The following is a 26508-nucleotide window of genomic DNA, read 5'->3' as shown; positions in this document are numbered from 1 at the left end:
CACTTTGAAATGCTGAAGACCAGGCCTTCCCGGTGGCACAGCTTTTTAAGCACAGCATTAAGAAGCTAAAGCCAATTCGGCATGAGTTTGATCCCCGCCTGACCCGGAGGTTGATCCACATGGTCCACAGACCTCTCCGGACCCGCCCGCTGCTCCCCTCAGCAGTGTAATTCATCCATCTGTCTGTTCTGCTCCCCACTCTGTCTCAGGTGAAGCCTCCCACTGCTCCTGCCCCTCTGGCCTGTACCCCAGTTCTGTATGCATAAATAAATAAATCTTTAAAAAAAAAAAAAAAAAGAAATGCTGAAGACCAAACAAAGACAAAATAAATGAAAAACCTACATTTGACCTTTAGAGATTGGATCTTTTTGAGGCTGGCTTAGTGGTACACCAACACTCAACTTGTTAGTAAACCTGATGAGCAACATATTTCTGTCAAAAGCAGTAGGGTCTTTAGGAATCTAAGAACTGTACAAAAAATAAAAAGAAAGCAGGAAGAGAACTCTAGGTTCAGAGGAAGTGGTAAACACAAGAAGAAACAGGATGAGGCTGGGTCAGAAGCTTTCTAGACATGCCAAATCAAACTGTGTGAAAATGTCATGCCCAGGAACATCCTATTTCTCCCAAATTGATCTATTAAAAGAAAGCACCTTAGCCAGAGATGTTGTATTGGTTTTCCTTATCAGGATGATACATTAAAAAAATATTGAAATCAGGAAGGCCTCCCTATCCATCAAAAGTTAAATTTCTTTGTCATTATCATCAAGCTGTATCAAACAGATAAATATGTGGTTATTTGGTAGCCATTGTTAAGAACTCAAGAGCACCTGTGTTAAGGTTCAGTGTTCTACCATTTTTTAACTCTTCAAAGATGGCGTGTTTTATTTTATTTCTCAGTAGGGTCTTTAATCTCACTTTAAAAAGTCACTAAAGAGCAAACTATAAGGCCTACTAGTAAAGATGTGTCTAATTTGGAAACAAAAACTTATAACTTTATTGCCAAACTCACCAAATGTCGAAATTCCACTGAGAGACTGCCATTGGAAGATTCTTCAATGGACATTGCTTTGACATGAGTTCCACAAAGGACAAATCTCCGATTGCTAAAGAGGAAATCTTGGCATGATTTACATGACCTCACTTAGATGGTTACATTATCTCAGGGAAATATATTGCAAAAAATACACAAAACAAACACAAAACTGAAATAGCCTTACCTTAGAGTTGAAAGATTCCTGTAAAACAAGAAGATCATTTAAAATAAGGTATTTAATAGCTCTAGCAAAAATTTCCTACAGAATAATATATACAATTTCAGTTCCCTTTAATAAAATAAAAAAATTTTAAAGATTCCATTGGAATTCCATTAAGTGTTTGAACTCCAAAGACAAATATTTAAAACACATTGGCATATAACATTGGAGGTATAAACAAAAGTTCGAAATTTGTTCTTTAAACAAGGTGGTTAATTTTTGAAAGTCTTATAGTTTCATGTTTCAGAACAAAATTAGAAACTTACTTGTCAATTGATGCTTTCACCTTTACCTGATAGTTCAATTCTGGCAACTTTATTAGTAACCTGGAAAGAGATAGTAATAATCAAAGAGAAATTGAGTGCTAACTGTCATTTTGTATTTAAAGATGTAAATGTATTTGTGACATATATATATAAATCAAAACTGCATTACTTACATATTTTAACATTTTACATGTTAATTTGTTTTTTTAAAGATTTATTTATTTATTCATAAATAATAAGATTTATTATTTATTCTCTGGGGTACAGACCAGAGATGCGGAGGGTGAGAGAATTCACCAGGGACAGAGTGGGGAGCAGAACAGGCAGATCAACGAAGTACACTGCTGAGGGGAGTAGGGGGCGGGCAGGAGAGGTCTGCCGCACCATGTGGTCTCCTCCAGGGCATGCGGAGATGGAACTCATGGGGAAGTGGCTTAAGCTTCTTAGTGCAGTGCTTTAACCTGCTGCACCACCAGGGAGGGCCGTTAATGTGCTTTTAAGATGTACAATTTCTGTTTCATTTGTCTCATTGCTTATTGGTGTTGAGTTCAACTGAATATAATTTTTTAAAAAGATTTATTTATTTATGCATACAGAACTAGGGTACAGGCTGGAGGTATAGGGGCAGTGAGAGGCTTCACCAGAGACAGAGTAGGGAGCAGAACAGGCAGATCACAAAGTACAGTGCTGAGGGGAGCAGCAGGTGAGAGAGGAGAGGTCTGCTGCACCATGTCGATCCTTGGCCAGGGATCAAACTCACACTGAAGCGGCATTCTAACCCGTTGGGAGGGCCGAATATCATTATTAACAAGCATTTGGGAAGTGTTTCCAAATGCTATAAATTTTGGGTAAAGTACACATTTGTGTTAAATGTATAAACTTCAGAAAAATTCTTTGCAATTCTGTTTATACAGCTACCCAATACATAGTAGTGTCACATTACAAAAAAAAAAAAGTAAGGTTAGTAAAATGCTTAGATGAAAAGTGTTATAGAGCGAAAATATTGAGAAAGGCTAGGTCTTTGGAAGAATATGAAAAATTATAATTCAAATGCATTTGTAATCATTAAATACAATATTTAAACAATAGCAAGAATGTTTATAACTACAAAAGACCTAACTTGAAACTAGTATCTAAATGGCAGCATAACAGTTCTCTTCCTTCTTCTGGCATTAGGTCCTCTCATCTTCTGCTTGCCCCAGCTCAGCAGAGCAAATCACTTGGAGATGCCCTGTTCACTGCCACAGCCCATTTCCACACTCATTCATTTCCACACTCACTTCTCTCATCCTTTTTCATTCACACAGCATGTTGCAAACTCCCCATTCATATCCATACAGCCTTAGGTGCCAAAGAACGGGTGTAGGAGATTTGGGGAGGAAGAAGTATGGATACGGCTATTCATAAAAGGAAGGAGCACAGACATATAGGTGAAACACACAGTATGGTAATGAACAAAGCACTGGAGAAAAATAACCATACTAACAGTCCAAACAAAAGGGTGCATAGAATGTAAGAGTTTCCCTAGAAGTCCTGTACAAAGCACAGAGTTGATTTCAAGGTTAGAAACATGATAGGTGTGGGTTTGTTCATAGTGTGTGTGTTGATCATAATAAAGGAAGACGTTTTCCCTTTCCGTTTTCTCTTTATCCTGTTTCTGGAAGGATCTGATCCACTTTAAGATTTTTAAGGACTAAAGGGAGTCCAGTGTCATGCCTCCTTTTGAAATAGGTAAATGAGGTTTGAGAGAAGTCTTGAATACTAAGAAGAGTATGATCTACAAAACAGTGGGGAACAGAGATGGAGCCCCTCCAGTCACACTGTGGAGGAGGAGGGTAGAACACCCCAAGTAGAGACTGATGATCTGTGTCTGTAACAGTCAGCTCAACAACAGGCAGGGTAACCCAAACACCTCCTTTCACTCCTTGCTTGACAACCTTACTCTTCTCCCTTTTGGTCCCAAAGTGCATCTTAGGCTTTCCAGTATCATCTATAGTGGTGTCTCAGGAAACGTAGGATGTCTACCAGCCCAGTATACCTTCTCCTTTATTGTTATGATCTTATGGGCTATATTGAGATAGGGGTAGAGGTTTTAAGGAATAAGCAGCTTAAAAAAAAGATTTATTTATTTATGCATACAAGAACTGAGGTACATGCCAGAGGTGCGGGGAGTGAGAGGATTCACCAGAGACAGAGTGGGGAGCAGAACAGATCGACGAAGTACACTGCTGAGGGGAGCAGCGGGTGAGACAGGAGAGGTCTGCTGTGCCATGTGGGTCAGCTCCATGGCAGGGATTAAATTCATGCTGAAGTAACTGGCAAAAGTTTGATAGCACTGAGAATTTAATCCCTTTGTCACCAGGGAGCTTTGGAAAATAATGACATTTCAAAAGGGAACCTGACCTCTGCTTTTGTTTTTGGTTGTTAAGTCTGTACAAAATTCACAAAAGGAAATGATTAAGAATTTCAATTAGGGTGTTTGACGTGCAAATTGAAGACAAATACCTTCCCTTTGAAAATGGAGTGCCAAGGTCATAGATGTTAATTAAATCTCTTGTGGTAATCATTTTGTGTTATATGTATGTCAAGTCCAGCTTAAACTTACACAGTGCTGTATGCCCATTATATCTCAATTAAACAGAAATCAAACAAAATGAAAGTGGAGTTCTAATAGTGATGCTATCAGGGACCCTATTATGGTACCCTAAGACACTGTGGGTCGTGGCACTGCCACCTCTTATACTAATTCTGGGGATTCAGCTTTCCAGAGGTGACTAGTAATCAGGAATTTAAAGCTAGGCACCTTGGAGATCAAGGCATGATGAAAATCTTTGAAAATTCCAATTTAGACTTGTGTTAAGTGTCACTAGGGAAAACAATATATTTTGGTTGCTCTTGCTAAGTGGAAATGGTTAACAAACAAATAGAGCAACACAAATGTCCTGTGTCTGTAAGCCAGGCACAGAGTAAGGATAAACTGAAAATTGTATTGAGAGTTTTCGTGGAAAATCCAACAAGCTAGTTACCAGGTAATCACAGAGGAAGAACACATACAATATTTCCTGGAAAGGAGGGCCAAAGATTTCTAAAATTTGTGCCCTGTCTTCTCAATTTTATCTTTCCCTTCGCCACACTCTTAACAAAACAAACCCTAGATGTTCTTTCTGTAGTCCGAGTCTCCTGAAGTCCTCCTCTTCCCCTCACTGCCCTTCCCTTGATGTCCTTCTGCATACTGTCCATGGGCATTCTCCAGCCTCCAGACTTCTCTCACACCAACATTTTCAGCAATTAACCCTGTTAGCCAAATTGTGACTTTATACTAGGACCCCTCAGTCTTCATCCTCATTACCATACTCTCAACAAGCCATGCCTCATCTTCACACTTCTGTGGGTATTTGCAGTAAAATAGTGCTTAATGCTGGGCATGCAGAAGGTGCTTAATAAAGAATAGTTGAGTGACAGGCATCATGAGAGAAAGTGGCCTTCATTACAGATCTTTGAACACAGATGCCTACCTTAGCTTCACAGTGAACTGGATGAGGGTTTTAAGTACCATCGGCCTCTGAGGGTGGGTTGGCATGCATGGCTGTCGTTCAACCACAAATGAGCTAGATTAAAAGGAAATAAAATGTGTCATTTGAAAACACTGAAAATGTTGACAGACTGAAAACCACAGAAGAACAGGATGCTGTTCTCTTATAAAGTCCAAAGTTTTTATACTCAGAAGGCATTCATATCCCCATTAAGCTCAGATCTTTCCAGTGACATTTCATAAGTAATTACTAGAGATCAGAAGATGCCTAAGGAGGGTCCCCAAGTCACAACAGTAAATAATTCTTAATTGTTACACTTGAGTGAAGAATAAATGCCCCACTCTACTTTGATCATAATAAACCATAATAGACCTAAGGTAGAAAGTTGATTTCATGCCATTTTAAAAACAAGCATTAATTATGGTGATGGCACATGGGTGACTCGGTGATGGGAAACCCATGGGGATTACAATTGAGATGAAAAAAAAGAAATGTACAAGATGATGTAAAAATAAACTATTATATTAAAACCAAAACCAAAACAAACAAACAAACAAACAAAAAACCCCCAAGCGTTAAGATTTTTGGTACATATTGTTTTAGATGAACTTAGAAACACACACATGCTCTCTACCCTCCATTTCCTGGATATGTTCTGAAGGAGAAATCCTGGAAATCTTTTTAAAAAGTAAAAACTTAACTAAGTGGGTGATGTGGCAGAGCTCAGAGAAAATGGAGTCAGTTTGTGGGAAAAGTGTCGACTTTATAGTGACGGGTAGAAACGTGCTTTCTAGAAGTTTTTTACCCTAAGGTTCACTGTTTAACACTTCTTTACCGTTGTTCTTCATCTTAACACTGAAACTTCAGCGGGGGTATCGTTCTAACTCTGCAGCAGTTGAGGATGCCATGAGACACTGAAATTGGTAATACCCCACTTACTTCTTGAAAAGATTGTAGATCAAGAAGGTGACTCTTTCTAGCAGGTGTGCTCTTTGCATCGGGATAGGGTCACCTTCATAAGTCATTTTGGTAGATTGCTCTTCCAACTTCTCCAGTTGCCTTCTGAGTTGGAAAAGACTTTCTGCCAACAGTGTAAAGCTGTTAAACAGCAAATGAAAATGTCAGATTTTCCCACTCTACAAGCTGCCATTAAATCTCTATCATATTTAGCACATATGCAATTACTAAATAATTATTAATCATGGAAGTCCACCAACGATGACTGTTCTTTATTTTCTTAATACATTTTATTCTTCAAGATCCATGATGTAAATTAAATAGTTTTTTTGGGTTTCAAAAAAAAGTAAGTCCATTTAGTCTTCTATCCCATGAACATCCATCCAGTCAGCTCTCTTTCAATGAACTGCATGATACTACTGTCTTAGGTACCCTTGCTTTCTCTAGCGAAACAAAATCTGCCTTTGCTTCAAATCTGTTTCATGCCTTGTAGCCAACCTGGTTCTTCACATCTGCAGAAATTTACTTATACTTCGTGATAGATAGGAATAAGCAGGCTTGTAAAATTTTTAGTGCATACCTGCTGGTATAGACAAGAAATCATTTATAAAATTTTGTCAACATCTGGAACAAAATGTCTTTCAATTAACCTTTGCTTAAAAGTCTGTTAAACACATGTTTAGAATATGTCACTCACTAAAGGGCAAATTTAAAACACAATAAAAATATATGGTAAGAATAGTATGTGAAAGAATTCTGAAGGACAAAATCATGAGGTCAACCTCTTCCCTTCTCAATATGTTACTTATAAGACCTAAGGATTAGCAAAAATTTATCAATAGATCTCTTTGGAGAATGGTATCTGCTTGGGATTTAAGTCGCGATGTGTCAATGTCACTTCAGAGGTGGAGGGGGTGCCGGGCAGGAGTCTAAGGAAGTGGCAGATTGAGACAGACATCAGAGAAGTCATCTCCTTGCACCAGGCAGAAGATCTCATCAGACACACTAAGTCCATCTGGCCCTGACAGCAGTTTTTTTCTACTTGAAATCTATTCTACATGTTACATTGAGGAATGAACTGATTTTTGGTTATGAGCACCATTATCCGATAAATTCTTTATTGTTCCTTTTGATGTTTATCTTGTTTTCACGTCAGACTACTGAGAGGTTAGAGAATCAAAGTGTCACCCCAAGGGAAATCAATACATTTAAAAATGAGCCTGATTCCTCACTTCTCTTGAGCAGTAGGCCTGGCAGAGAAAAGCTTTTAGTGCAAGCATCTCAAGTTATTACATATTTCCTTTGTACTGAATTATATACTTGGAAAGCAATTTTGGATTTCAGCTTGAACAGTCTCCTTTTTCCTTTTATTTCCTACTTGTTCTTTCTATCAGATTGCTTTATTTTGTACCAGTGAGGGAGCAAACCCTGACAATATTTTTTTCTAATACAAAGGGTAATATCTATAAGCGATTTCCTATGTGCATATATAAGAGGAAGCCCTGGCATTAGCTATTGGCTCATATCCTTAAGATACATGTTTTAAAATTGAGAAATCCTTTTTCAAATTAGTGTTGAAATTAGTGTTTATTATGTCTTTAAAGAGTGTATTTATTGCTGTTTTCAAAAATCCACTTGAGTCTTTTTAAAAAAAAAAAGACTGATATAGTAAATGAAAAAAATTAAGCAATTCTTATGCATTCTATAGATAACTTTCTTTTTCTCCCCCAAAGGATACAAACTAAGGATAACTATACAATTCTACCTGTTTCAACTGGCAAACAGTTGCTAATTTTCCCAGCTGTTAATTTACCATTTATAAGCTGAATAAATTGATGTTCTGCTTTAAACCTGCATTCTCTGGTTGAGCGACGCTAAAATTTTGTACTTCCTGTGGTTTTCACTAGAAATTAAGTCAATTTGTTTTACCAGTTCTGAAGCTGGTCAAGCCCATTCTGAAGTGGACCTCCAATGCAGGCGATTTGTTGCCGTCTCTTCCAATCTTGCAGCTCTTCTATTAGCATGCTGTTCATTAACATGTCTGATTCATTTACTATTTGTGTCATCTTCCTGAGGGCCTCCTAAAATTAAAGGTGACTACTGAAAGGATTTTCATGGACATAATAAAAGTCATTCACGCATAATTAAACTTACAGGACAATTTGACCTGGGAAATAAAGAATTGGTTGAAATTTTGACCAAATATTTTACCAAATATTATCTTTTACTTGCATAGCACTGCCTTTTCAAACAAATTATTATAATTAAATAATATTGTGAAGAAAGAACCATGACCATAGTTTAACAATCTCATAATATCTTTTGGTATAATGCATTGAGATTATAACTCTTATGACAAAATTGAATTTTGTAGCTATAAAACCGTAGTCCCGTTTTAAGAAAAGTTTATAAACTTAATTTATGTTCTCCTAGATGTTTATGCATTTATTTTCATATGTGCTAGATAATCACAAACTGAAATTTGAGTCTTTTTGTGTTAGCTTTTTTTTTTTTTTAAAGATTTATTTATTTATTCATACAGAACTGGGGTACAGGCCAGAGATGCGGAGGGTGAGAGGATTCACCAGAGACAGAGCGGGGAGCAGAACAGGCAGATGGACGAAGTACACTGCTGAGGGAGCAGTGGGCGGGTCAGGAGAGGTCTGCCACGCCATGTGGATCTCCTCCGGGGCAGGCAGGGATCGAACTCATGCGGAAGTGGCTTTAGCTTCTTAGTGCTGTGCTTTAACCCACTGCGCCACCAGGGAGGGCCAGCTTTTTTTTTTTTTTTTTTTTTTGAAGTATAACTTTCAAAGGCTAGGGATTTGAAGATATAAGCTCCTATCCAGGATTTGGACCACTATTAATTTGTTGGAACTTGATCTTCTAGTCTATACAATCAGGTAAATGGACTGGGTTATTTCCAAGATTATTTCTAAAGTCGAATAAGATGGATGCGATGCATGAAATATATAACAGACTTATACCTTGCATAAATCTTGGATTATGCAAAATACAAAATAATCTTGGATTGCTATTTACATATTTAAAATCCAATTAGATCCTCTCTGGTGGAGCAACAGGTTAAAGCGCAGCACTGTGAAGCTAGCTGCTTTAGCTGGAGTTCAATCCCCTGCCGGGGATGTGACTCACATGGCGTGGCAGACCTCTCCTGGCTTGTCTGCTGCTCCCATCAGTGGTGTATTTTGTCAGTAAGCTTGTTCTGCTCCCCACTGTCTCTAGCGAATCCTCTTACCACCCCTGTACCTCTGGCCTGTACCCCAGTTCTGTACATATAAATAGATAAATCATTAAAAATAAATAAATAACATCTAAGACATAACTTTGTGTTTTTAAAATAAATAAATTTTATATTTACTTAGGCTGACAAATTACTACATAGAAAAATGCAGATGAACTTTCAGATATGAACCTTTGATTTAACAGCACTGATTAAACTTCATTTGTATTTTCAAATTGAGGTAGAAAATTAAAATTAAAATAGATATGTTTGCCTCTGAAAATATTTCATTGTGTCAGAAAAGAGTTCTTTCTTTCCTTGGGACAAGACTATATTGAATATACTCAAGTATCAATAACCTATCCTGATATGTGGAAATAACGTAGCGCAATGTCATTTTTTCAGTAGAAATTAGAATATTTATTTCTCCAATAAAATTTAACTGCTGTCATGTAATATTTTAGTTATATATGTGTAGTAGAATCCATCTCAGCATATCAAGTACAGTAATTGAAACATTCATGTCTGAAATTGTGGCAAATAGAAAGTGGGTAAAATGTTCCCCTTGAAATGAATGGTCACTATAGTAATAATATAGAACATAAGCAAGATACACAGGACTTGAGGAGGTCCAGCTCTGTAAACTTAGGAAGAAGAGCATGCAAACAGTGTGGTATATTGCTGTTTGTTCAGTATAAATGGAACTGCTAAAATCTAAGCGCCTAGGATTCAGGAGGACTAGATGTAGGAAAATGAGAAAAAACAGGCAAAAGTCCTTCACTAACCTTTCTCTTGAAATCAAGACTGTTAAGCATTTCTTGAAGAGTTGATACTTCCTGGCTCACCAAGGCACTATTTTTGTCACCCTGGTCTGTAAAGGAAAAATCGTCAGATTTAGCATTTTCTCCAACACAAAGCTATCTGGCCAGAAAGGCAAGTTGACTGCAACCTGCAGGAGCTTAAGATGAAGAGTCTAAATGGGACCTTCAGAAATGAGCTTTGTAGCTCATTTTGCAGGAAGGATTATATCCAAGCAAGTCAGAGATGAGCTCTCTAGCTTGCTAACCTTGAGGGAAGATCATTCTTCACACCCTGCTCATTTTCTTTTTTTGGTGATAGGGGTGGAGTGGGGAATGCAGCAGTGAGAGGCTTGGAGGGAACGGAAGAGGAGAGATCAAGTTTTTTCTAACAAATTCTTTAGTAGATATCTCTACACTGATACCACACTAGTTGACTGACATAAGTAAGAAAGGAAAGGGGCCTTCCTTTGTGCCATTATTAAGTCATTTTTGTTTCTTCCTGATACCCACCCCTCCCTTCTCTACTTTATATCCAGAGTTACAGGAAACTGTTTAGTAGAGTTGCAATTTTAACTACTCAGTATCATGAACTTTCCCTTTTTCTTTATAATGTGTGTTTGCCTCATCATAACACTAGATGACGTGGGAGAGAATTGCAAATTAAGAAAAATTCCAAAATGATTTTGCTTCTTAAATGGTAGATGTGCAATAAGCTCTGAATTATTTCATTGGGACATATTTAATTTAAACATAGGCTTTCTTGGCATGCAGCAAGTGATAGAATATACAGAAATTGTTCATATCAAAAATAAAGAATACTGATCTGACTTGTGTAATTGTGAAGAGAGGCCCCAGAGCAACTCGGTGCCAGCAGTATCTACAGAATAAACAAATGGTTGTATTAATTCACAGATTTGCTAGCTTGTGGATCTACATGTAGTAAAATATTGTTTATATAGCATTTTGTGAATTAAAAAATTCATTAGCTATCACATTCCTCTTTGTACTAGTAAGGATATGACTTGCTTCTCATGTATCTTTCATTTTATTTAAGATACAGGATTCATTTATAAACAATAGATTAAGTAGTTGTTGATTTAACTGATAAAATAATTTTCATCCTTCATGATGTTCATGAAGCACTGAGATATTAAGTGACTCCAATTACAACATATTAATTACAAAATCATTTTCTTGTTTAAGGTATGTTGTTATATTTTGATTCTAAAAACTGCCCATTTCATATGCAACTTAGGGTGAAGCTGCTTTCAATGAACTGTGATGCTTGATCAAGTTTTAGGTTATTCTGAACCGTACAAGGATCAGGGTTGCCTTTGATAATTCATTGTAATTCATATTTATGATATTTCTTATGAAGGGAAAATTATACATACAAGCAATTAAGAATATTTTGAATAATATTTCATGGGCTTCAAGATATTCTAAAGGTGCTAGAATATGCCACTTCTGACCTATGCCAGAAGAAGTAAATTCCTTAGTGTCTCCTCTTTTAAAATCTTAGATGAAAAGTGAGCCTCCCTGGTGGCACAGGGCTTAAAGTCTTGGTGACAGCAAGCTATCGCTAGCCACTGCAGCATGAGTTTGATCCTGGCCAGGGAGCTGACCCACATGGCGCAGCAGACCTCTCCTGTCTTGCCCGCTGCTTGCTCCCTTCAGCAGTGTATTTCGGTTGGTCAGTTTGCTCTGCTTCCACTGTTTCTAGTGAATCCGCTCACCCCTCTCAACTATACCCCAGTTCTTGTATGCATAAATAAGTAGAAATAAATCTTTCCTTAAAAACATCTTAGCTGTAAAGTTAAGAAGTTGATTATCATCATCTACATATCCTTTCAGATAAATTTTAAGCTAAAATTCCAAATTAACGATCATTTACATCCATTTAAAAAAATTATCTTAAAATAATCTTAGAACTAAAAAAGATTTCAAAAATAGAACCGAGTTTTCATATGTCCTTTATCCAATATCTTACATAAGCAAAGTATAATGATCAAAAGCAGTAACTTAACATTGGCACAATTTTGGTAAGAAATTTATACCTAATTAGGATTTTGCCAACTGTTCCACTGTTACAACATTCTTTAAATGAATAGTCTCACATGTTATTTACATTGTTAAAAAAAAAATCTTCAGTGTTAACCATAAAGATGCAGTCAAATAAATTACAGAATCCTTATGTTTTGACACATAGAATTCATTGAAGTTATTTTTTGAAGGTTTTTTTATGGTAAGGGGACAAACTTAAAAAACAAAGCTTTAATTTAAAGTACAATACATAAAATTATGTAATTTTTAAGAAACAAATAACATAAAGGAGAAAGACTGGATAGAAATACACTAACATTGACAGTTTCTCTACAGATGTGGAATTTCATATGATTTAGAATTTTTAATGTTTTTGTTTATCTCCCCAATTTCCTACTATGAATCATATTTCTACTTTAGAATTAAAATTATATTTAAAAATTTACTAGGAATGATAGTAGTAATTTCCTTATCGGATAATTTTGTTACTTGGCTGTGGTAGGCAAATATTTTTATTTTTTAGAGATTTAAGCTGAAGTTGGGATGATTTCTCCTGAGCTATATAACTTACTTTGAATTGGTTAGTAAAAAGAAATATTTATATGGAGAGAAAACAGGAAAGCAAAATAAATACTCATAGCCTACATTCTCCCTTTAAGAAAAAAATACTAAAGCTGGGGAATTAATCAAATTGATGTATCAATTCTGTCACTAAATTATAGCAATGTTGCCTATGTGGATCTATATAGACATATAGACAAAACAAAAACTTACCCATTGTCTGAATTGTTTTATATCTGTAATCAAATTCGTCTTGCAGATCTTCTAAATATTTGGTATCTTGTTCTGTCATCTTTTTACAAAAGAAAACATACCCCGTTACAATCAAGCATGTCAAAAGAACAAAATCATCAGCATTTCAACATCTACTGGTATTCCCATTCCTCACTAATATCCTACCTCTCCTATATAGAACCTACATTAAGAGCTCATTTCTTATGAAAGTTGAATAATGATCCAGATTTAATTTACTCTTCTAACTCTTTTCTAGATTGTTAAGAAATCTTTCAGGTTTGGAAGTCTTGTATCTCGTTTCTTGATTAGTTCCAAATGATGCTACTAATCTAACAAGCATATGGATACGTTTTCCTTTTTAGTTTCATATAACTATTAATTCATCAATGTCCTTCGTAAAGGAAATCTTTCCAAGTTTAGTCTCCATTCTAATCTGCTGTACATTATGAACATTCAGAAAGGTTTTCTTCTCATGTCTTAGGAAAAACAACTTTTCTCTGTTTAATTTTGTGTTTGAGATTTTTACTTTTCTCTAAACCTAGTGATATTTTTCTGCTCAACATAATAAGTAGTAAGTGTCAAGATCTGCACCAAGCTTTTAATATTTATCTAATGTAGTCCTCACAGCAGTCCTGTGAAGGTGGTTGTTGTCACTTTTATAGGTGAGGAAGCAGAGGCTTAAAGATATAAACAGGACTTTCCAATGATGGAGTGTGTGGGGAAGACTGGTCATGTAACTTCCCATTCTGCTCCTCCTCCCCCACCAGACCCCTCACCAAACTTAGACCCATTGCTTCCTTGATCTTAGCTTACTTCCCTTTCTTCTTAGAAAACCAAACTTTCTACTGCCTACTTATTCCAGGAAGTCTTCTCTAAGGAAACATACATCTACCCCAAACACCCTTTCTCTACAAATTTAAACTTCAGTCGGAAAATTATTGGTTACAGAAAGTACCCAATTTTGAATTTAGTCTGTATTTCTATTTCAACTCTACAATTCAAAAGCTCTATGAATTTGAGCAAGTATCTTTGCATTTCAGCTTCTTCATCTGTTAAGAGGGTTGGGAGAGAATGGGGCTAAGAAAGGGCAGTAAAAATAGTATCCACCTCCTAGAGCTGTAAGGATTACAGTGCCTGGTATCAGATACATGCTTAATAAGCTTTAGCTAGGATGCTATCCTCATTCCTTTTTGTTATCCCTAAGTCATTCCCTAAAATAACTTTTTTGTACACTGTAGAAAAGGAATAAAGTAGCAATGGATGGCTATGAAGGACTTGTAGTTACTGAGTGGGTATATTGTCTACTCACTCAATAGTAACAGCTATCAATTTTCTAGCAAGCTGTGCTGTATCTAAACTTTACATACATTATCCTTTCAGAAACCTTCACAGTAAATTATTTTCATTTTTCATGTGAGTAAACTGGTTTAAAGTCATACAGCAGTAAACACTCTAGCTAGAATTCAAATCCAATCAAGTCTCATTCAAGGACTTTACTCTTTCTTTTCATCATATCTCAACACCACTTGTAGTATTTCATCTAAATACTGAAAACAAAGGCTAATGGAATGCTATAGGCTACTGAAAGGGAGGAAACATACATAAATAAAAAATATGATAAAATTAGGTATGATTATTCTAATGCAAAAATATTTAGGGGTTTAATCTTTTGATCTCAAAATTAAAAGCAAAAGGATGGGAATATCTTGCAGAATAATTTAATGAAAAGCATATTAACTAATGCCACTCTTCTGAAAAGTCAATTTTGAAAACGTTCCATAGAGAAACTTAGGTCATGGCTTAAGTGGGGGAAATGCACTTATTAATAAGCACTAGTTGCCTACACACCAGGCCAGGTATCCTGGGATCAGGCCTGAGGCAGGGGTTAGGTGCATGGAGGTCCATAGAGTAGAATGGGAAGAGACAAGAGATAAGTAAGGGTATGGTTTCCATTTGAGTCCAGTCTGATCCCTTGTGGGCTTAGAACCATAGAGCTAATCTCACTTCGGGGCCCAGGACTAGTCTTTTGTACCTATATGTTACATTTCTTGTACAAATTGGAACAAAATTGTTCTCATTTAAGAAATCTCTAGATCAATAAAATTGATAAATCTCTAGTCAGACAGACCAGGAAACAGAGGAGTATGGAAATAAAGAGCAAAATGAAAGAGATAATATTACAGTCTTCTGATACGCAAAAGATAATCAAAGAACTTAGCTGAAATGAGCAAAGTTCTTGAAAAATACAGATAACCAAAGCTCATGCAAGATGAAACAGAAAACATGAATAGCTCCACATCAAAGAAATACAAATTGAATTTAAAAGACTTTGCAAGAAGGTGTCTTTTCTAATATGAGCATAGTATGTGAGAGAAATTTACCTTATTAACGTTTGCTCTCTGATTTCTGCATCCACTAACTCTGGACACATAGGAGAAAGGGGTACAATTATATAGGACAATGACTGGCCTTCCTCAGCATCTCTGAGATCACTTACCTGCACGCTGTTTTTAATGGCAGCCACTTTGTGTTCCACATTCCTCTGTCTTTCTGAAACTGAAGAACTTTGTAGGGATTTCTCCAGAGGTCCCTGGAAAAGAATGTCTTGAAATTTCAATGATGTTAATAAAACAAGTTTATATCCAATGTATTATATGTAGCACATATTTTGAACAGAGATTTAGAACAGTAAGCTATGAAATACTTCACAGTCATTGAACTCATGGTGAAGAAAAAGAATGAATTACAACTGAATGTTAAAGTGGAGATGATAAAAACACCATATTTATGACCTTCACTGCTTATATAATGTACACATATTTATAAATGTATGACTATATATACAGAAATGTGAACTCAAGAACATTTAATAGAGGAAAATACATCCCCCCCCAAATGGTATCTTTGGATAGTGAAATTGCAGATGATAATGTGTTTTAATTTTTTTCAAACTTTCAATAATACATCTATATTGTTTTTGAAATTCTGTAAAACACAAATCATTTAAAAATCTGTATAGTGTAACTACATTAAATTGTACTCAATTTTGGATAGGGGGTGTGGATCTGCAAGGATGAGATTTATTTTTACACTAACACAAAGGGTGATTAACTAGAAGGTAATGAGCTTCTCCAAGCACTGTTTTTTGGCCACTCTAATAATTTGACATTGAGTATGTTCCTGTGATTTTGTGACATAATAAGAAATATGTGCTTGATTTTCTTTCTATTTCTAGCACAGAGCTCCTGAATACCTTGGAATTTCCAAGGAAATGATAGTGTTAAAGGTGTATTTTATTAATATTAATGAATAACTTTTGGAAGCCATCTAATGAAGAGGACTGGTTGCCAAGAGAACCACCCTAGAGTTGGACTTAATTCAAATTGCACTTAAATTCAGAATTAGTGGTGTTAAATTTAGCAGGATGAGATTCACTGATGAGCAAATTAATCAAACTTGAGAGGGAGGTTACTGAAACCTCTAATCTATAATCAGTAGGTCAGGAGCCAGGGGACAACCTGGATTGTGACTGGATTCTGAACAGAGTAAGGGGTAGTCATGCAGAAGTGACCCCCAACCTGTGAGATCTGATGTTATCTCTAAGTAGATGGAGTCAGAATTGAGTTGGTTTAAAGGACACCCAGCCAGTGTCAGAGAATTGCTTGGTGATGTGGGAAAAATTACCCACATATCAGAATTTGGTAAAGAATCCAGTTTCTTAGATATAAAATCACATAAATATCTAGAATTGCAAGTTAAAGATGTCAGCAACCCTTTTACCTGACAGTTAAGTTGGGAGTTATGGGTGGAAAGGTTGATGATTAAGATCCACAGCAAACCGGTAAACCATTTGAAACCTCAAATGGAACTCATGTCCTTGACTTTCAATTAAGTGTTCTTTCAACTACACCATTCTCTAAGATCATTAAGCCATTATAAAACTCCCTGTGTCTTATTTCTCTCATTTTGGCCTCTATTATTTGTTTCCTACTTGAGAGTTAAACAAACCTGTGCTTATTTTGTGGCTGTGCATAGTACTGGTAGATTATTTGCAATGACTAGATGAATATCTACTCAAATTGGTGACAGACACTTAGCAAATTTTTAATTTGCTATCGGACTCTTGAAGGGAACAGTAACAAAAATGACATACACTAAAATGGTGAGAAATAAGAGGGACACACAAGAAAGATAGCTGAGAATGTATTTGACATATATTAGTAATAGAACCTCAATTTTTACCCCAAAAGCACTGAATCAAGCTGTATTTACTATGGAACTTACTATATTTTAGATTTTAAATTAAATAAAAATGATACCATCCTTTTTCACCTAAAAAATAAGAATGCAGCATTGTTAAAGCTCTATACTTTCCAAGAACAACACAAACTTGGTAATCACTAAACCTCAGAATTTAAATAGTTGAAAAAAGATACTTTCTTATGGATCTTCAAAAGTAAATACAGTGGCAAATTTTGGAGTGTGTCATTTGGAAAATTGACTTCTGACTCCTTTTTATAAGGACTAATTGCAAAACTTTTAATGATGTCATCAATTCCTCTACCTACTTTAGATGAGGACTCTGAATTCATTCAGCATCGTGAGATAAAACAATCAGAAACATGAGAAAGTACATTCAAGCAACCAACAAACAGGTATTTAAGAAGTTTCTGTCAAAGAAGTTGCTGCTTGTATAGTAGTTTGGATTTATATGACACTGAGAGCTGCTGAAGGGTTTTGAGCAAAATCAGTCCCTGAAGATGAACATGCTGAGTGGAGCCTGATGATAATTAGGATTTTAGTTGGGGACAGGGTAGACATGACCTGTGAACACAGAAAGGTATAGACAGGATTTAGAAACAGGTGTAGACAGGATTTGGAAAGACTTGGTAATTATCTCAATAAGGAGGCAGAGAAAAGGAACTACTCAAAGGTGATCCCAAGACCTAGATTCCAAGTGATTCAAAGAGATGCACTACTAGCAGAAAAATAGGAAGCTACATTGGATGAGGATAAGAATTTGTTTTGGAAAAATTGAATTCAACATGATAATAAGACCCAAATTCAAAAAAGTATTACCTGAACAGGCATGTTGGCTGCAGCCAGTATTCTCCTCTCTTCCCTTAAGCAATTTGAAATAACCACAGCTACATGCATTGGATTTCCATGAAATTTTCCCTGAAAAAAAAAAATATTGTGTAAAACAATATAGAAGTTTTAACATGGATATCATAAGAAAAAGTACTACTTGCAACTCAAAACAATATATATTATTTTAATTTAAATTGTATTATAAAATTAAATTATGAATCTGTGTGCCTATTTGACATATTCCTTTGTGTTCAAACATACTTTTCAACTTCTTGAGATCTCTGTAGAATAGCCCCTGAACTCATATCAGGAGGATCAGTTTGCTTTACACTTATGTTAGGTTTTTTTTTTTTAAAGATTTATTTATTTGTGCATACAGAACTGGGGTACAGTCCAGAGGCTCAGGGGGCGGCGAGAGGTTTCACCAGAGACAGAGAGGGGAGCAGAACAGGCAGATTGACGAAGTACACTGATGAGGGGAGCAGCGGGCGGGTCAGGAGAGGTCTGCCACGCCATGTGGTTACCTCCGGGGCTGGCGGGAATCGAACTCATGCGGAAGTGGCTTTAGTTTCTCAGTGCTGCGCTTTAACTCGCTGCGCCACCGGGGAGGGCCACACTTATGATAGGTTTTAACTATCAGTTACTTCTGGAAATTATTATGAACAGATGGCACTAGCTATTCACTTAACTTTGGGTTTCACAGTATCTGTAAAGCTTTTCTTTTGGTCCTATTCTTGTTGGCTGTGAGCATACTAGAGTGAAACAATGAAACATTTCTGCAATAATATATTTATGGTAACTAAATATATATAAGATAAAATAAAATAAAAGATATATGTATACTTTTATATATATATACATATATATAGATATCTTTTATTATCAAAGCTAAAGATGAAGGTATTGTAAACTGGTAGCCTGTGTGTCATTAGATATGTTGTCTAAGTTATATACATTCTAAATTTTATATAGAAACAATCTAAGTGTCTGTCAATGCATAAACAGATAAAGATGTGATATGCATGCACAATGGAGTACTACTCAGTTATAAAAAAAGATGAAATTTTGTTATTTGCAGCAATATGGATGAATATGGAGATCATTATTATATGTGAAATAAGTCAGGTAGAAAAGGAAACTATGACTTCACTCATGTGTTGAAGATAAACAAAACAAGTAAACAAGACAAAACAAAAACAAATTCTTCTAAGAACAAATTGGTGGTTGCCAGCGGAGAAAGCCAAAGGATGATTAGGTCAATATATGATGGTGAATTGAAACTAGATTTTTCGTGTCAATGATAATGTAATAAATACACATGTCAAGTTTTAATGTCATATACCTGAAACCTGTGTAATGTTTTAAACCAATGCTACTTCAATAAACAAGAAAAGACTATAAACATATAACTTAGAATATTTCAGGGGGAGCTCATACTACTCACAGTTGGCACTGTGCCCACCATTGTGGGACCAGGCACTCACCTTCCACACCCCTTGCCAGATATCTGTGTTTCCAACCTTGGTTTACAGCACTGTTTTGAACATCATCGTCAGTCGTGTTAAACTTCTTTATTAGTAGACTTTTTCAAAGGCAGGATTAATGGGAAGCTCAATCAATGTACATGAATACATTTATTTTGTTTATCTCCTATTCTTTGAAGGAGGTGCTAATTAGCCATGAAATGGCCATAAGGTCAACAGTAGAAAAAACAACAGTGCACACAATGACAAATTAACAATTAATTAAAAGTACTTTACACAAACCAGTAAACCAATGTGTCTTTATAAGAAAAGTGAGTTTATTGGTTGTAAACACTTTTATGGACTTGACTGTTGCTGCAGTTTTATTAGATGATAAACATTAATTAGCATTTCTATTTGTAAAACTAGGGTAAACATCAAGTATCCGAGTTTCTGCTCTTCTGTATTTTACCCCCTTTAAATCAGAAAGACCCTCCCCCTCCCCATTTAATTGACAGTAACTCATAAGGTAAAGAAATTTAAATGTTCTACTTATTAAGCAGGTATGGCTGATACTTTATTTTAGTTTTAGTTTTTCCTAATTAAAATTTGTTCTGTTACTAATTTTCCCATCCATTGATTTTTTTTCCTTTATTTCCATTTATCCTGCATGAAGAGTTATATTTTCACATTTTGCCTTTCAGTTATTATGAAAATATTTTATGTTAAAGTGCTTTTTCAGGGCTAATTTGTAGACTCTCATTTATAAAAACTTTTCCCATTAGTGGTTAGGAGTTCCTGTAAGACTAAGAGTCATTATTTTTCTGTTTTTTCTCACAGTTATTCGAGTTTTTTGTTCCTGACTTTCAACATTTCCCAATTCGACTGTTGCTTTCCATTTTTTTCTGTCCTACTTGAACTCCTTTAGTTTTCCTTTTCAGTTCCAGTTTCCCCCATATCTTCTAAGATTATTCATCTTTTCTCTTGATTAAAAGCAAATAATCGTCTTTATTTTCTTGCAGGTTATTTTTTCACTTTCCTTTTACTCTTTTTCCTCACTGAGATGTATGAGACTAAAAACAACTTGTGGAAAATATATCACTATCCATTCAAAACCAGATTAACACCTTTTTTCATAACTATCAAAATCATACTCATGTTCCTCTTTCAGTACTTACCACTTAAATGAACCTCAAAAAAAAAGAAAGCAACAATACAATAAAACCAAAGACTAAACAAAACAATAATAAAGCATCCCCAAAGTGTATTGTTGGGAGGGAAAAAGGAAGAGAATGTGGAGAAAAAGAAACTGTCCACTTTCTGTTGTGTTTGTTTCTCTTAGGTCTATACACTGCACAAATGCTCTAATCTAAATCTTGTTCTTGATTATCTTAAAAGTGTTAATGAATAGAAGTTTTTAATATTAATGAAGTAAAATTAATTCTTTATGGTTTGTTCTTTTCAAAGATTAAGAAATCATTTCCTAACCTGAAACCATGGAGTTTTCCCCTAGGGTATCTTTTAAGTCTATTGCTTTGGCTTTCATTGAATTGGCTTTCACTAGGAACTAGTTAATAACTAGTTATTTTCTATATGGATATTCTAGGCTACGTTTATTTCTATGTAGTTGTATTTTTGATAATGAAGTAAGCTTTATCTTAACTAAATTTGCTGATTTATAGAAATATAATTGATTATATATATGATATATCTTTGATTTTCAAGTCTAGCAACCTTGCTAAGCTCATGGATTATAATGATGTATTTGTAGTATTGCTTAACAATTATAAAAATTATCTGTAATTTCTTTTGGATTTTACACATACACAAATCATATTGTAAATACTAATGAAGTTTTTCTTCCTTCTCAGTCACCTATTCTGTCAGGATTTTACCTCTACCCTACCCTAAGATTTATTAAGAAAAGTATTGGTTATTTTCCAAACATAAGTACTTGTTTTTATGGATTTCTGAATTCCTTTAAAAAAATTATTTATGCATACAGAACTAGAGTACAGGCCAAAGTTGCAGGGGAGGTAAGGGGAATCACCAGAGACAGAGAGGGGAGCAGAACAGGCAGGTGAAAGTGAAACATATTGCTGAGGGGAGCAGCAGGTGAGACAGATAGGGGAGGTCTCCTGCGCCATGTGGGTTACCTCCCTGGCCAGGGATTGAATTCATGCTATAGTGCTCTATGAAGAGAGCTTCATAGTGCTGTGCTTTAACCCAGTGCACCACTAGGGAGGGCTCGCATCACTGAATTCTGATGAGAATATTTGCTCTCAATGACTTACTAACATAAAACTTGGACTTTTTGTGTTGTGTTCCAGTATATGGGTTTTAAGGAAATGTTCCACATGATCTTGCAAAGAAAGATCATGTGTATTCCACAAATGTTGAGTCTTAGACAGTTGTATTAAACCAAGCTTGTTAATTTTTCAAACTTGAACAATCTTGCTGATCTTTTGCCTGATTAATTTTATCAGGTCATAGAAAGTAAAAATCTATTTCATGAATTTTCTCTCTATGATTGTATCATATACATTCATACTTATTATATATTATTAGTCTGTCAAATCCTTTATTAATATGAGTGACTTTCCTTTATTTCTAATAGCTTATTGCCTTGCAAAAATACAAAGTGTAATATAATGTTTTTTTATCACTAAGAATTTTTTGTCTCATCACAATCTCACAGTGCTAAAAATAATAAGAATCCTTTTGATTTATTTCAACATATAGTTATTTAAATAATTGAAAGAGTTCTTTTTACTTATTTCAGTAGCAATATAGTTTTTTATTCCCCCAAAGATTTATTTATTTTTGCATCCAGAACTGGGGTACAGGCCAGAGGTGCAGGAGTGGTGAGAGGGTTCACTAGAGACAGAGTGGTGAGCAGAATAGGCAGACTGACAAAATATACTGCTGAGGGGAGCAGCGGGCTGGTCAGGAGAAGTCTGCTGCACCATGTGGATCTGCTCCCTGGTTGCGGATTGAACTTGAACTGAAGCAGCTGCAGCTAGCCTCATAGTGCTGTGCTTTAACCTGTTGAGCCACCAAGGAGGGCCCAGTAATATAGTTTTTTAAAATCACAAATCAGTGTTATGATATTATGTATAGGGTAATTATACATAAAATAAATTGGTTAATGCAGTTCTAAACTTAATCATATATTTAGAATTTAGCTCTCTAAGTCTCTTATCAACTTATATTTTTTGGCATCTATATTTTCCCCATAAAATTATGTCCTCTAGGCCATGAAGAATGTTAGTGATGCTCCTTCTCTTTAAAATGTGTACAACTGTCATCTCCATTTTGTATGTTTTGATCTTGGCACCTTCTCATACCAACAGTTCTCACTAGAAAGTTTTCAGATAAAAAATCCTTATAAAAGATACTTTAAATAACTTGCTGACTGAAGCATTGGAAGGTTGTAGTAGCCTAGCCATGTCATCATAATTAACAATCAAATCACTAGTCTTTTAGGAGAAGTTATTACTTCACTGTTCATATATATGTCTATAATTTCTTTGAGAACTAGAATATATAGTCGCTTCCCAGGTAACTATACCCAGAAGATATCTAACCAACTCAATCACCATCCTTACTATTTTTATTCATGCCCAGTACCATCTTGGAGGACATTCTTTTAAACGTTGTTTTACAGTTGAAATTAAAATGCTAATAACTTTTAGCCATTGGAAGTTAAGTTTGTAAGATCACTGGAATGTATTGCTTTTTATAACAAAACTCATTCTTTTGATACCTTTAAAAGATCATCTTGATAGTATAATTTTAAATTTTGTCAATTTAAAATCAATTCCCTGGCCCCAGTATTACCTGTTTATTTTGGTACATATTTTATTTTTCCTCAGTAACATCATGCTGAAAGTTCTGTGAATTCTGTTCAAAATCAGCAGGAAGTTTTGATAAATTGTTGTATATCTTAATAATCCTATGTAAGACACGATTTGTTTACTCCAACCTTCTTTTGCGCTGAGATCTCATTCAGCTATTGTGAGAAATCTGACAATTTCTCTTGCTGTTGGTCGTGTTTGTATATGATAAGAAACCTTTTTATGTGATTTCAGTAATAAAAAATAATGCAGCTTCTACTTAGAACCATCTTCCTTCCTTCCTTCCTTTTTTTTTTTTTTTAAAAAGATTTATTTATTTGTGCATACAGAACTGGGGTACAGGCTAGAGGCTCAGGGGTGGCGAGAGGCTTCACCAGAGACAGAGTGGGGAACAGAACAGGCAGAACGACAAAGTACACTGCTGAGGGGAGCAGTGGGCAGGTCAGGAGAGGTCTGCCACACCATGTGGTCACCTCCAGGGTAGGCGGGATTCTAACTCATGTGGAAGTGGCTTTAGCTTCTTAGTGCTGTGCTTTAACCTGCTGTGCCACCAGGGAGGGCCCCATCTTCCTTTCTTAATTTATAAAGGTTGCTTTCCTTTGCTGTTTCTTCCCAGAAAATAAGGAATTTAGAGTAATTTGTCCAGTGATAAATAATTTGCTTAACAAATATCAAAATTTATTCCCTGATGATTTGTCCCACCTCATTCTGCATACATGATGATATTTATTTAAATCCTAAATTTTAATGTTACATTGATGACTCTTTATAGGGAAATTAAACTCAATGTATGACATATCAACAGTGCACATAATTCAATGGAAGTGGCAACAGTATGAATATGAATCCAGACTCACACTATGGGTAATGACAGTGACATTGTGATTGCCACTTGGTAACAACAATTAAGAGATGCTATTGATTATAAGATGCATTTTGATTTCAGTGAAATTAAAATGCATGACAGATAAAAGATGTCTTAGAATTAATGCATAAACTGTATTACTCTTTTTTGTTCCTTTATCCTAAATTCCTTGGTCTGCCTTCAAATTCCTCTTCTGTTCTTCTATCTAATTTCTAAATTTGAAATGTCATTAAAGAGTGACAAGTTCATTTTTTCTTTTTCTCCTAAGTGGCTTTAGGAGTATCAGAGTCAGAGAGAAAGGACTTGAGAAGTCTTGTTCAAGAAAAAAATCTCCACTCATATGCTACAGAACCTGCTATTTCATAATTAGGCATTCATTACTTTGAGTTCTGAGTTTGAGTTCTGCTGATGTCCTTTAAAATACAAACCCATGCATGAGAGTATATATAACTAATTATTAGTATATATAACGAATTTCATTTGCATTTTGAAGGACTGGTAAATCCTTCAAATATATGTTCTTTGGTTGCAATGACCACTGCATGATAAAATTAATAATCTCAAGGCAAATAATAGAAGTTTCAGGAAGGTCTTAGGAGAGGAAGGCAACTGTGACCAAAGAGGATGTATTAATAGTATTATGAAGAAACAAGTGGCCATCAACTGTCTGAGGTTGGATTCCTCCAGAAGCTAATCCCAAGACAAGGATTCCATTCATGAAACATAGTTAAAAGTTGATTCCAAGAAACTCAGTATGGGAGTGGATAAATGAGACAAGGAAGATAAGTCCTCCATTTAAGGGTTTGCCATATCAAACAATCAAGATGGGCTGAGAATCCTGGGAGGTAGTGTAGAATGTATGACTGAGTTAATGGAATGAGAACAGACACACAGACCAATGGATTCGATTAGAAAACCCAGGTATAAACCCACAGGTTATACAGCTAATTTTTGACAAAGGGGCAAAGAATATGCCATGGAACAAAGACATTTAGCAAATGGTGCTGTGAAAACTGGACTGCTACATGCAAAAAAAAAAAAAAAAAAAAGCTAACCTACTACCTTGCACCATGCACAAAAACCAACTCAAAATGGATTGAAGAAGTAGATATAAAACCCAGAATCATAAAATATCTAGAAGAAAAGTTAGGCAAAACTCTGCATGACATATACCTCAATAATGTCATCACCTAAACCATGGATAGTGAAGGACAGGATAAACAGCTGAGACTATATCCAGTTAAAGAGCTTCTGTACAGCAAGAGAGACACAACACAAAACAAAGAGAAAATATTTGCACACAATACTAATGACAAAGAACTGATCACAAAGGTACACAAAGAACCGGTGAAACTCAACAAAAAGAAAATGAGCAACCCCTTCAAAAACTTGGGCAGAAGAGTTACAGAGACACCTCTCCAAAGAAGAAATGTGGATGGCCAAAAGGCATATGAAAAAATGTTCAGCATCACTTATAATAAGGGAGATGCAAATTGAAACCATAATGAGATACCATCTCACACCAGTGAAAATGGCACATCTTAGAACAACTCGTAACAACAAATGGCAAGGATGTGGAGAAAAAGGAACTATTCTATGCTGCTGGTAGGAATGCAAACTGATACAACCACTATGGAAAGCTGTTTGGAGGTTTCTCAAAAGGCTAAAAATAGAGTTTCCATATGAGCCAGCAATCACACGCCCAGGTATCTACCCAAAGGACACAAAAACATTGATTCAAAAGAACACCTGCACCCCCATGTTTTTGGCTGCTCATTTACAACAGGGAAGAACCCAAATATCTAAGAACAGAAGACTGGATTAAAAAGATGTGGTACATATACACAATGTAACATTACTCAACCCAAAAAGATAAACTCATGCCTTTTGCAGCAACATGGATGGAACTGGAAAAGATCATGCTTAGCAAAATAAGCTTCCAGAAAGAAAAAGAAAAATACCAGATGGCTTTACTCATAGCAGGAGCATAAGGGATGGGGGTGGGGGGAGAGGGGGGAAAGAGAGAAAACAAATGCAATAGAGTAAAAATGAAAACAATGAACAACTATAAAGCAGAGATACTTTATGGGGGCGGGAGGGGGAAAAGGATTAGAACTGAGGTCCAAAGAGTGCACTGGACTGTGGTGATGGCACATGAGTGAATTGGTGGTGGGAAGCCCATGGGGATTACAACTGAGATGAAAAATACACAACATGAAGAATGATGTAAAAAAATAAAAAATAAAATAAAAATAATAAAGTATTTTTTTAATTGGAAATCTATAATAGGTATATTCCTGGTTGTGAAGTAATTTACTCCCTTTTTATCATTCCAAATATTGCT

General features: G+C 35.5%; 1 protein-coding gene across 1 annotated transcript in view; it reads right to left on the bottom strand.

Moving 5' to 3' along the window:
- Positions 1–26508, bottom strand: part of STAT4 (signal transducer and activator of transcription 4) — an 85597-nt gene that overhangs the window by 20870 nt on the left and 38219 nt on the right. Inside the window, exons 4-13 of the mRNA XM_004674431.1 lie at positions 17968–18066; positions 15386–15478; positions 12868–12946; positions 10036–10121; positions 7939–8090; positions 5992–6150; positions 5035–5127; positions 1520–1579; positions 1218–1235; positions 1010–1103 (exon numbers count right to left, since the gene is read on the bottom strand). Of these exons, the coding sequence (XP_004674488.1) occupies positions 1010–1103; positions 1218–1235; positions 1520–1579; positions 5035–5127; positions 5992–6150; positions 7939–8090; positions 10036–10121; positions 12868–12946; positions 15386–15478; positions 17968–18066 (933 nt within the window). The remainder of the gene's footprint in view (positions 1–1009; positions 1104–1217; positions 1236–1519; positions 1580–5034; positions 5128–5991; positions 6151–7938; positions 8091–10035; positions 10122–12867; positions 12947–15385; positions 15479–17967; positions 18067–26508) is intronic.

Source organism: Condylura cristata, unplaced genomic scaffold (genome assembly GCF_000260355.1).
Source record: "Condylura cristata isolate star-nosed mole 26May11 unplaced genomic scaffold, ConCri1.0 scaffold00002, whole genome shotgun sequence".
NCBI lineage: Eukaryota > Metazoa > Chordata > Mammalia > Eulipotyphla > Talpidae > Condylura > Condylura cristata.
Note: the sequence above shows the minus strand (reverse complement) of the source record. Positions and strands in the feature narration are given on the sequence as shown.